Below are 12,203 nucleotides of genomic sequence, written 5' to 3' on the forward strand. Positions count from 1 at the left end.
TGTATACTGCAGACGTAATGGAAATTGGGCGGTAATTTTCCACATGCAATCGGTCACCTGTTTTAAATATCGGCACGGCTCTCACCAGAAGCCATTCACTCGGCACAACGGCTTTCTGCAACGACACAGTGAAAATTCTAACAAGAAAATAAGACACTCATTCTCAATATCGCTTCAGAAATGCATTTGGTATCATATCAGGCCCGCATGATTTCTTTACATCACAGTTAACCAGCAACGCGAGCGCACCTTCCTGCGACACAACAACACTATCACTTAAATCCTCGCTTGCTCTTCCGCGAAATGCATAGTCGTCTGCGCAGTGAAAACGGACCCGAAAAAAATATTGAAAGCCTGTGCAATGTCCGTCAGCTGACTACAAATGTTTCCGTTCACTAAAACTGCGATTATTGATGGTTTATTAGCAGATAGGTACCGCCAAAATTTCTGAGGCGAATCTTTCATATATTTGGTCAATGTATTACGGAATAATTGAGTTTTAGCCTTCTTCAACTCTTTCCGGACTCCGGCACTAAGCTCAGCAATCAACGTGGGATTTTTCGCAGGTTTTTTTTCGCGTGCCGTTTAGCCTTCGTTTTATATGGATGAGATTTCCCGTGATCCAGGGGTTGGCTTTTTTAACACGTTTACGTTTTAGGGGCACAAATCGGGAAAGGCAGTGGCGAACGACAGGTTTGAAGTACGCTTAGAGCGAATTCACATCATCTTCCTGCGGCATTCTGTCAAGAGTTAGTTCAAGGTAATCGAGGATTGATATGTCATCGGCACTTCCGAAATCATAAACTTTCACAGTTGCAGCTTTGAGTTTGTTTATTTTATGTTTAATTCTGTGACCAGCTACTACAACTTTATGTTCAGAAATTCCGTCTTTGATGTCGACTTCATACGTGAAAGTTTCATCTGATAAGAATAATAGTTGTCAAGGTTAGTCTGGCATTGTCCCTGTATTTGGGTCGGCCCGTTTACAACTTGAATGAGGCTATGTTTGGCCATTATCTTTAACATGGTGTCAGCGTGCGTCCGTTCTGTGGCCCCCCAAATCCTTGCATCCCAGTTTACATCAGATATATTAAAGTCTCTGGTAAGAATAATTCTGCTTTTGTCATTAGTTAGCCCTGATAAGTGGTAATCTATAGTTGTTTAAGAAATTCTATGGGACTTCCGAAGGGGCGATACACTACTCCAATTACTAAAACTGCATCGCTCACAAAAAGCTTGCACCACATACTTTCATACTTGTCGATTAACGGCAAGGGCTCGTATCTGAGTGTAGTATCTTTTATCAGCAACGTCACGCCCCTGTGTACCCCTCGCCGTTCTGTCTTTACGAAGAACGTTAAACGATTTAGGAAAAACTTCATCGCTGCTTATATCTTTATTTAGCCAGGTTTCTGTTACCACAATCAAGTGTGGGTAGTGTAGCAAAGATAAGCATTCCAGCGGTTCGGTTTTATTAACAACGCTTCGGGCATTTACGTTGATTATACTTATTTCGGATGGTTTCGAGTGTCAATCTTGACGGTCAGATTTACTAGGGGAAGTGCCTTGGCGAGGTGGAAGTTGTACGCGAAGATTAGGCTGAAGCTCCCACGCGTAGGCATGATCGTTGATGAACAGCTCATCGTTAACGAGTCTAACTTTCACAGCGTTTTGCTTGTCGGTTTGGGCGGAGAGCCACAGAAGCTTTCTTTCCTTCAGTGTTTCTTGCGAGTAATCATCCGATATAGTTTTATTGGTTCCCTTTAGCTTCTTGCTATTCTTAAAGACTTTTACCTTTTCGTTGAAATTAAAAAGTCGCAAGATCACAAAATCAAAGTCGCAAAGTCGCAAAATCAAAGTCGCAAAATCAAAGCGGCAGTAGATACGGGGGAATTTTTGGGTGCATTGTTTTTTTATTTTTCAAAGGCGTTTGATTCTATTAACCATACGATATTGTTTAGCAAACTGAACTCGATTGGTGTAACCGGCCCTACCCTCAATTTAATTCAAAGTTACCTGCTTAATAGAGAACAAGTCGTATGGGTGTCAACTTGTTACTCTCGGACTAAGATAACAAATATTGGTGTCCCGCAGGGGTCAATTCTTGGCCCATTATTGTTTCTAATTTACGTTAATGATCTTCTTCTTTGTCTCAGTTATTCTAACAGCATACTTTACGCTGATGACACAACAATTTTTACATCAGATAAGTGCCTTGGTTCATTAGTAGATAACCTTAATACAGATACATCTAATTTAGTGACATGGTGTAAAAATAACTTGTTGAGCATTAATGCTGCCAAATCAAACTTCATGATCTTCACGTCACATCAAAGGACCGTTCCCGGACGTCCTTGCATTAACTTTGATTCTGGTCTACTCTTTCCATGTGACAGTGTGACATTTCTTGGCGTAGAAATTGACAAGAACTTGAAATTCAACAAACATATCGCATCAATAGCAAGAAAATCAGCTTACGGTATTAGAGTGCTCTATAAAGTTCGTTCCTTTTTTAGTGAACGCATCCTTATCTCACTTTACTACGCATTCTTACACAGTCACATAGAATATGGCATATCATCTTGAGGAAATACATACAAAACTCATTTATCTCCACTGCAACATATTCAAAATCAAGCTATTCGAATTATAACCTTTAGCCACTTCCAATCGAACGCCGTTTCCTTGCTTCGTGCTCATAATATCTTGTCGGTTTCAGAACTTGTTAAATATTCCCATGGTCTTCAGTTAATTAGTACTGACCAATTTCCTCGTGGTAACTATACTCGATTTTCATTAAACATGAACTATTTATTGCCAAAAGTAACAACGAACCACGGAACGTTTTCAACTAATTTTTCGGCTATACACTTTTGGAATACGCTGCCGCTCTCTATTAAACATGCAGTACCGTGTATACATTTAAAAATAATTTGCGGGCGTTCTTATCCCAACTTGAATAATGTAACTTGGTTGTACCATGTTTAGTTTTGTTTCTTTATTCCGGGCATCACTAATATGCTTTGTGCTTATGATGTTCTTGCCTATACACTGCTGCTGATATTAGTTTTGTTTCTTTTTTTTTCATGCATTGCTACTACGTTTCTTGCTTATTACGTTCTTTCATATATACCGTTTGTTATCTTGGTGATAGTTTTTTTTCTTTTTTTCATGCCTTTCTAATAAGTTTCTTGCTTATTATGTTCTTGTATATATACCGTAATTCATCTTGCTGATATTATTTTGCGTTTCGTTGATTGATATATTCGTGCTTATAACGTGTGTTTCCGCCTGTATAATGAATAACAGGAGGTCCCCTCTTCAGTCTCTGACTCTGGGACCTCCTTCTGAAATCTTCTATTGTATACGTTGTTGTTGTAACACAAAATAAAATAAATTCAAATTCAAATAAATTCAAAATCACAGGTCGCTCTCGATCTGCGCGCATTTTGCCCAGCCTATGTATACGTTCCACGGACGATGTATACCTGGACGCCAAGACGATCAGAAAAGACAGCTTTAAGTACTTTCTGTTCAATGGCTTCTAGAGTTTTATCTGCGCTCTCTGAAATGCCAAAAACTATGAGATTGTTTCTTCTAGCTCTATCCTCCATTTCAGTCCACCTGTCTTTCTGGCGCTGAATTACATTCTCAAGGTTTCGCGCACTGCCCTCGAGGGAAACCAACTTGGCGGAGTGGTCAGAGATCATAGCTAATTTTTCTTCAATATCGCCAAGCCTCTTTTCTATGGTGGTTTGTTTTGCTAGAATTGATTCGAGTAATTCTTCTACCGTGGGACCAGGATTGGTTTCAATGTCCCCAGAAAGCAAATTGCAAAACCAGACCACAGCATACTCAAAAGTTCAGAAGAGCCTTTTGGGAGTGGCAGCACAATAAGACAAGGACAGTTAGATCAAAACTGCGAGGTAGGCGAGTAAAAACCGACCTGCAAAGCGACCCAAGCATGGTTAGGCGACATTGTTGCATCCGTAGCGCCACTCGCACTCGAACAGCAGCTGCCCATTTTTTTATTTCCGAAAAAACTTTTATTGGGCCGGCGGTTAAAGCCTTACACTAAGACTTCAGACTTGGCCAGAGTCGCCCTCGCCGTCGCCGCCAGGCCCGAGCCTCGCTTCCCGTCATCGGGTAGCTCGGGCTACTGCCTGGTCAGCGCTACGAGGACCCGGTGGACGGCCTGGATTTGGAGGTCTTGGTCTTCGGATCGCTTCGCCTCCTAAAGGCGGGTGGCAGTCTTCCTGTCGTGGATTCTTCTGGGAAGCTGAGAGAGTCCCAGACGATGTGCTCGAGGGTCGCGGTGGCTTTACGACACACCCTGCACGCGTCGTCTCCGGGTACATCTTGTGCATTAGCTTCGTATCGCGAGGAACGCAGGTGCGATCGCGACCAGGGGAAGCGGTTTTCTTTTCGGAGCCTCTGTTTGAGTGCGTGACGGCCAGACGAGCTACGGAGAAAAGCCGGGCCCCCAATGTGCTCTGAACTTAAAACGACAGGACAGGAGGGCAACCTATTTTGTGCAAAGGGTAATCTCGTTATACCTACAAAGCATAATGATCAAACGGCTGGTAGAGTGAAACTGCAATAGTGCCTGCGTTCTCATTGTAGTGCCAACTGTCGGTAGCTTATTACGAGAAGGCCTTTTGTTCTCGGCCTGTCTGTGGGTACTACGATATGTCTGCTGCCAGTGTTATATTATGGATCACACTTGGCCGAGCAGATTAAAAAAATTACACCATCTTCCCGTAGGGGAACCCTGAGTAGTATGCGAAGCAGCCATGGGGTCGACTGAAGTTCCCATTAGTTTTCAATTCGTCGTTTCCGTTGCCGTTCAGCTTCGCGTGCCTTCGTTGTATCAGTAGCTTCTTGACGTAGTTTGAATGAGGGAAGGACTTAAGGCGCGTTCGTAGCACATGCTCCCGTCTCTGTTTGTAGCGCAGTGGGAAGAGCGCCACGTACCTTCCGTTGCGGCCAGAGAGTCGTGAGATCGAAACCGGGTGCCGCCTAACTATTTCTTTTTAGACGCGACTGCATCTCATTCACTCGCCTTGTCCCTGCATCCGGCGTCGTCGGCGTTGTCGTCGGCGTCCGCCCCTCCCCCATTCTCCTCGCCGCGCGAGCTGCGCTCTCCGCCGCTCACCCCCTCTCCTATCCGATAGTGAACACGCTCTCGCGAGGGGCATTGGATTGGATTCGATTGGATTGGCTTTGATTGGCTTGGCTTGGCTTAGCTTAGCTTGGATTTGGATTGGATTGGATTAAAGGGGATTGTGTTGCGTCATAGCCGCGGCAGACGCACTGGCGCCGGCGTGTCCCCTCACCGTTATGCGCGCTATAAAATGCGGTGCCTGCGCCGCTCCGCTCCATCGTTCCAGCGCCGTTCCTCCGCTGTCCAACGCTGCAACGTGAACCCCCTATGCGTCGCATCCACACAGGGGTTCCCGTGACGGGAGGTGGGAGTTTTATAGTGGACTGCGCTGACGTCAGCCCAAACGCTGACGGGGATGAAGAGACGTGTATGCGGAGTAGAGTGCGGACAACGATAACGAGGGAGGGAGGGACACAGCCCCGAGCATGAGATGCTTCGCATCTAAAAACAAAGGGCTTTTGGCCGTTCGAAAATTTCGGGTTTCGAATCTAGGTCTCTCTGCTTCTCAGCAGGAAACGTGACCTCCCGCCCAGAAGCTTTTAGATGCGACTGCATCTCATTCACTCGCGTTGTCTCTGCATCCGGCGTCATCGGCGTTGTCGTCGGTGTCCGCCCCTCCCCCATTCTCCTCGCTGCACGAGCTGCGCTCTCCGCCGCTCACCCCCTCTCCTCTCCGATAGTGAACACTCTCTCGCGAGGGGCATTGGATTGGATTGGATTGGATTGGCTTGGCTTGGATTGGATTGGATTAAAGTGGATTGTGTTGCGTCATAGCCGCGGCAGACGCACTGGCCCCGGCGCGTCCCCTCACCGTTATGCGCGCTATAAAACGCGGTGCCTGCGCCGCTCCGCTCCATCGTTCCAGCGCCGTTCCTCCGCTGTCCAACGCTGCAACGTGAACCCCCTATCCGTCGCATCTACACAGGGGTTCCCGCGAAGGGAGGTGGGAGTTTTTAGATGCGAAGGCATCTCATTCACTCGCCTTGTCCCTGCATCCGGCGTCGTCGTCGGCGTCCGCCCCTCCCCCATTCTCCTCGCCGCGCCAGCTGTGCTCTCCGCCGCCCACCCCTTCTCCTCTCCCATAGCGAACACTCTCTCGCGAGGGGCATTGGATTGGATTCGATTGGATTGGCTTGGATTGGCTTGGCTTGGCCTGGATTGGATTTGGATTGGATTAAAGTGGATTGTGTTGGATTGTGTTGCGTCATAGCCGCGGCAGACGCACTGGCGCCGGCGCGTCCCCTCACCGTTATGCGCGCTATAAGACGCAGTGCCTGCGCCGCTCCGCTCCATCGTTCCAGCGCCGTTCCTCCGCTGTCCAACGCTGCAACGTGAACCCCCTAAGCGTCGCATCTACACAGGAGTTCCCGCGAGGGGAGGTGGTAGTTTTTTTGCTAGTAACCACTTAAAGCTGCGCATTTTAGATGCGACGCTGAGAGCATCTCTTGTCGGCGGCCCTGTCCTTCCTGCGTGCGTCCGTCGTCGGCGTCTGCACTCTCCTCCGCTCATCCCCTGTAAGGTCCACTTATGAGATCAGCGGCCAGGCGCCCGGGCTGCGCGTGGGAACCCGCCACTCTGTCTGGGGGCCCAGCACGGTGGACTCTACGCTGCAGCCGTCGCCAATTCGTCACGGCGCGCACGGGAGACGGATTGTCTGGCCCACCGCATACCACAGGGATAATCCCCCATTGAGAAAGCAGACGGCACCGCCGGGTTCCGGGAACCGTCTGCGTGACGTGCGGAGGCGGTGGGATTATCGGCGTCGAAGCGCGCGCCGCGCAAGACACCATTGTTAACGCGCCCCGGCCGGCACAGTCCACTGTCGCCGCCATTCGCTCTCACCCCTCGGGGTCGTACGCGCCTGCTGGCCCACGAGCGATCCGTTGACCCAAAGATGGCGGCGACTCATTGAATATTCCGTGGCGCGCTGAGTGACAGCGGTCTACTTGAATTTGGGCACTCCCTTACGCGTGTACGAACGCTACAGGGGCGTTCCGGAGAGAGGGTGATCTCGAGGTTTTATTAGGGCGAACTTGGCCGTTGGAAATCGTTCTTGTCTGAGTGCCGAGCTGGGCAGTTCCCGGCGGGACAAGGAGTCTCGACCGTTGAAGCTAGGTTGGGATTTGTGAGTCCCCTAGGATAAAGGTTATAATCGCGTCGGAAGTTTAGGGTGCAGCGCCGTACCGAGAAACTAGACGGATCCTGCGGCGAGACAGGGTCTCGGCCGTCGTTTCACGAGCGGTTTGTGTACGCTCCGAGAATAGGAGAGTTAGACGAAGTTGAGGAGCTCGAGTGATTTGTTGCGCACTCGGAGCTAGCGTCTAGCTGAAGTTCGAAGTTTTTCCTTTTACTACTCATGTACCCAGTTATCCTACTGTAAATAGCTGTATATAAACCTTCGTTTCACTTAATCAACCCCAACGTCTCGAGTTCGTCCATTCGACCGCCATCTCCAAGAACTTCAACACCATCGCCCTGCCAGCCTCCTGCCAAATCAACTGGAGCCCGGGCGATTGGGTTCCTGATTGACACCGGACTTCGGGGAAACGAACCACAACCATCTTTACTCCCCCTCTCCTCTCCGATAGCGAACACTCTCTCGCGAGGGGCATTGGATTGGATTCGATTGGATTGGCTTGGCTTGGCTTGGTTTGGATTGGATTGGATTTGGATTGGATTAAAGTGGATTGTGTTGGATTGTGTTACGTCATAGCCGCGGCAGACGCACTGGCGCCGGCGCACGCCCAGGTGAAAGCGAACACTCTCTCTCAACATCTGCGGGTGTGTGGCCCAGCGCGGACTCACTCCACCGGTGGGCGGCGCTGCGCACGGCGCTGCGCATGTGCAGTACTCTCTCTCTCCGCGGTCTCCTCTCCTTCGGGCGCGCTGCCGGTGTGCTGCTCTCCGGCGGCCTTTCGGTCGACGGTTGCTCTCCGTTGCGCTTGAACCCCCTCAGCGTCGCATCACACCAGGGTTCCCGCGAGGGGAGGTGGGCGTAATTTTTTTTTTTTGTGTATATGTGGCCTGTCTTAGGGCAAAGGTGGCGGAATAAACATTCATTGTGTCTGGTACATTTCACTAGAAATGGAAACAGCGATGAAAGAATACACACTGTTGCTGCTTTATACCCATGCGGACACACACATGACATATCTACACAGACAACAAAAGCATGGTAATGTCTTACTAGGACGTCTGAACGGTCATGTGCCCAGAACAATACCCGCATATTTCAACATGGCGCACTTCCGTGCGCTGGATCCTTTTTCTCATTTTTAAGCGTCAACTTTAGGCTGTGCGGAATAAGATTTTGTCCCCGGAGAAACATAATCCCACAGCAGTATGTCACCAAATGGTATTGTATTGTTGTCATATCACCATGGTGCGATTCAGGCGCGTAGCCAGGATTTTTTTTCGGGGCGCTTAGGTCGCTCTCAAGCAAACCCCCCCGCCTCCCCTGTTCCCGAAAGAAAAAAAAACGGGTTAGTTCGCCAGCTCCCCCAAGGCTATGAAAACAAAATACATGTTTGGTTCATTAAAAAAACTGCATTGTCCCGATAACAATGGTACTTAAAAATATGTTTAGCGCAAAAAACCAAAGACAGTACACAAGAAAGGAGACGGATAGCGGCGCTATTCCGTTTCGTCTACTTTCCAACGGGGGCGTGGCCTTCGGGGCCTCTGACATCTCTGAAGTCGACGGCGCGCTGCCGTCACATCCGCTGCACGCTTTGCAGTGGCAGTGGCAGCAACGGAGCTGCCCCAAATAAATTTTACGATTTACCTGTCAAACTTTTAAATTGTAAATGGGAACATATGCGCTTTAGAGATGATTATGTTAGGCGCCGAAAAATTTTCGAATCCACGCCCGCATCCATTGCGAAGTCACGCTCTACCCTAGCTGATCCGCTGAGCGAAGAAAAATGTCGTGTACCGTGTGCGATTCACAAGCTGTGCTACATTGTAGCTGCTGCGCCATAAAGTTTCTCTGATCCGGCTAAATTTTTTGTATAGCATGTGTTTTAAAGTCAGCTTCTTCTGCAACAAACCAGCAATTAAAAAAAGCCCGACACACTTAAATCCATGCATATTTATGCGTAACTTTAGTAATAACACACTGTTTATCAATATAACATGGGTCTACATATTTAATCGAGTTGGTAAATACATAAAAATATATATAGCTGTCATTCAGCAATATTCTGGTTTGCACTCCTTGCGTCGACGTCGCCTTAGCCGTATGCGCCATCTGGGCCGGGTGCGCCATCAAGGCCACGGGGGCCGTCTGCGCCGCCTGGTCCACCTTTGCCACCCAAGCCTCCTGCACCAGCTCGGCCACCTAAACCCCCTGGGCTGCCAATGCGGCCTGCGCCTCCTGGTGCGCCCGCGCCGCCTTTGCCTCCTGGGCCACCCCTGACGCCTGGGCCGATTCCTGGGCTGCCTGTGCCACCTGTGCCGCCTGCACCGCCTGGGCCTCCTGGTGCGCCTTCGCCGCCTGGAGCACCTGCGCCGCCTGGGCCGCCCATTCCCCCTCGGCCGATTCCCGGGCCGCCTCTGCCACCTGTGCCGCCTGCACCGCCTGGGCCTCCTGGTACGCCTGCGCCGCCTGGAGCACCTGCGCCGCCCGGGCTGCCCGGGCCCCCTGGGCGGCCTGACCCACCGGGTTTTCCTGGGCCGCCGGGAATGCCTGCGCTGCCTGGGCCACCTGGACCACATGCGCAGCGACAAAGCACGATTGTCCTCCTTCTCTAGAGTCTACCGATAAATTTCATTTCATTTATATACGCTCAGCACCATTCAGGCGTTTTATTCCATTACATTTCCTTACACTCAACGCCCAAGGTTCGGAAGTAACAAAGGGTGGTGGGGTAATCAAGAAAAAAACAGCAACAACATACAGAGGGACTAAAAAAATTACAATGAATGAACTTAATCATAAACTGCCCACTTGAAGGTGGCAGGCCCAAGTGATGCAGACTATGGAAGCGGGAAGGCTGTTCCCGTGCACACTGGTTTTTGGAACGACAGAGTCGTGATACTGTTCAGATCTGCAGGGTGATACACCAACTTTGAGGTTGTGGTCAACTGGAGAAAACACTTAAGTGTGGTCAGCAAAAAGTGGTTCTTTAAGAATTTCGTTTCTGTACTAAATTTTGTACATACACAAGCTTGAAACAAGATTTAAATGTTTTTCTTATTTCTGCACACTGGACAGATGCGCACAGTTCGATAGTGTTAACCTAGCAGCACGGTTTTGTAGTTACTGCAGTGTTGGAGTAAGCTAGTTTGTACCAGCTAGAGTCCCAGACGGATGAGGCATATTCGATTGTCAGTCGCATGAGTGTCTATATTTAACACTATGATAACATATACATGACCGGCTACATGACATATAGCCGGTGCAACAAGTTCCGACAAAAAAAATTACACCATCTTCCCGGAGGGGAACCCTGAGTAGTATGCAAAGCAGCCATGGGGTTGACTCAAGTGCCCATTAGTTTTCAGTTCGTCGTTTCCGTTAGGTTGAGGTACGTAGCAACCGTTATATTTACAGTTTGGTTTCCATGGTAACTACCACACTTTTCACTTACCGGAACTACAAAATGGGAAATTGCGTTGAGCTCATGGCTGTTTCACATACTACTCAGGCTTCCCCTACGGGAAGATGGTGTAATTTTATTACATGCGACGGGGCTATGTCCCTCCCTTGTCGTTGTTGCGCCATCCACACCCCCACTGCGCATGCTCGGCTTTCTGAACGCCCGGTGGTGTCTTACCCTTTAATGGCTCCTGGAGCGACAGTGTTACCGGTGTCTCCCTGGGCCGGCCCGAGATGTGTCCAGCATGCGCAGTGAGGGTGTGGACGGCGCCACAACAAGGGAGAGACATAGCCCCGACCATGAGATGCTGTAGCGACAGTGTTGCCGGTGTCTTCCTGGAGCAGCACGAGACGAGCACGCTTTCCCTTAAAGGGCTCCTGGAGCGGCAGAGTTGCCGGTGTCTTCCTGGGCCGGTGGATGGACGGACGACGGACTACCGACGACGGAGCCGAGAGCAAGAGATGCTTTGCATCTAAAAAAATCACACATCTCCACGCCGTGAACGATGCCGAGGGTGTGACGCACTGGGACGCAAGTGGTGTATTCCCTGTGTGATGAGCGTCATCGTCCGTGCGTGCTGATGCACTCTGAGTTTTAAATGATTTTGAGGTGCAGTAAATTCACTGTAAATGACAAGCGCCACACGAAAGACAATTCGCGTCCCAGTACTTCGCACCCTCGGCCTCGTTCACGGAGTGGAGATGTGTGATTTTATTGGCCCGAATTGGGCTGACGTGACAGTAGTCACTGCCGTTTCAACTGTAATTGCCACTGCTCTTTTTCCGCAAATTATCGTTGAGAGTTTATGGTTATTCATTTGTTTTTGCGTTTTGTACCTTTTGAAATTCGTGCTCTTTGCTACTTCAGTTTGCGGCGCTCTTTCCAGATGGTGCGCGGATGGTACTACAGTATGCGCCGCTCTCTATAGATGGCGCGCGGATTTCGCTTACAATGCTGCGCGCACGGACACCAACGGGAATTGCGAGGTCTTAAGGTGCTTGGCACCTAAAAATCCAGGGGTAAGATTGGCAGTGTTGCATATGTTTTTAACGTGACTTTCCCAGGAGAAAATATAGGTTATATGAACTCGAAGATATTTATACGTAGTCACTTAGGTGAAAGGTGAGCCACTGAGATAATAAGTGAGTGGTTTGGTGGGGCTATTTGCTCGCGATGCTCTCCTGAAGTTATATTTGTTAACATTCACACTAAACTTTCTTACACCCTTTTTGGCCGAAAAAGGTGTAAGAATCTTGTCCCATGTCGAACACCTTGAAAGGGTGTTTTGGCTAAAAAAGGGTGTAAAGATGAAAAAGGGTGTTCGTGTGAACACCCTAACAAAGAGTGTAAGGTTGCTCAGCACCCTAAAATAAGGGTGTGGGCAGCGGAGCTACGCGTCACGGTGTGGATGGGCCGAGAGCGCAGCATCACATACAGAC

At 49.3% G+C, this 12,203-nt stretch overlaps 1 protein-coding gene across 4 annotated transcripts in view; it reads right to left on the reverse strand.

Moving 5' to 3' along the window:
- Positions 1 to 9,284: 9,284 nt before the first annotated feature.
- LOC144149825 (uncharacterized) overlaps positions 9,285 to 12,203 on the reverse strand; it is a 46,114-nt gene continuing 43,195 nt past the window's right edge. For all 4 annotated transcript variants that reach the window (XM_077681490.1, XM_077681488.1, XM_077681489.1 and 1 more), the window contains exon 3: positions 9,285 to 9,869. In XM_077681490.1, the coding sequence (XP_077537616.1) occupies positions 9,397 to 9,869 (473 nt within the window). In that variant the 3' untranslated portion in view covers positions 9,285 to 9,396. The remainder of the gene's footprint in view (positions 9,870 to 12,203) is intronic.

This window comes from Haemaphysalis longicornis, unplaced genomic scaffold, assembly GCF_048455015.1.
Source record: "Haemaphysalis longicornis isolate Haplotype H1 unplaced genomic scaffold, Haemaphysalis longicornis Haplotype H1 scaffold_8, whole genome shotgun sequence".
Classification (NCBI taxonomy): domain Eukaryota; kingdom Metazoa; phylum Arthropoda; class Arachnida; order Ixodida; family Ixodidae; genus Haemaphysalis; species Haemaphysalis longicornis.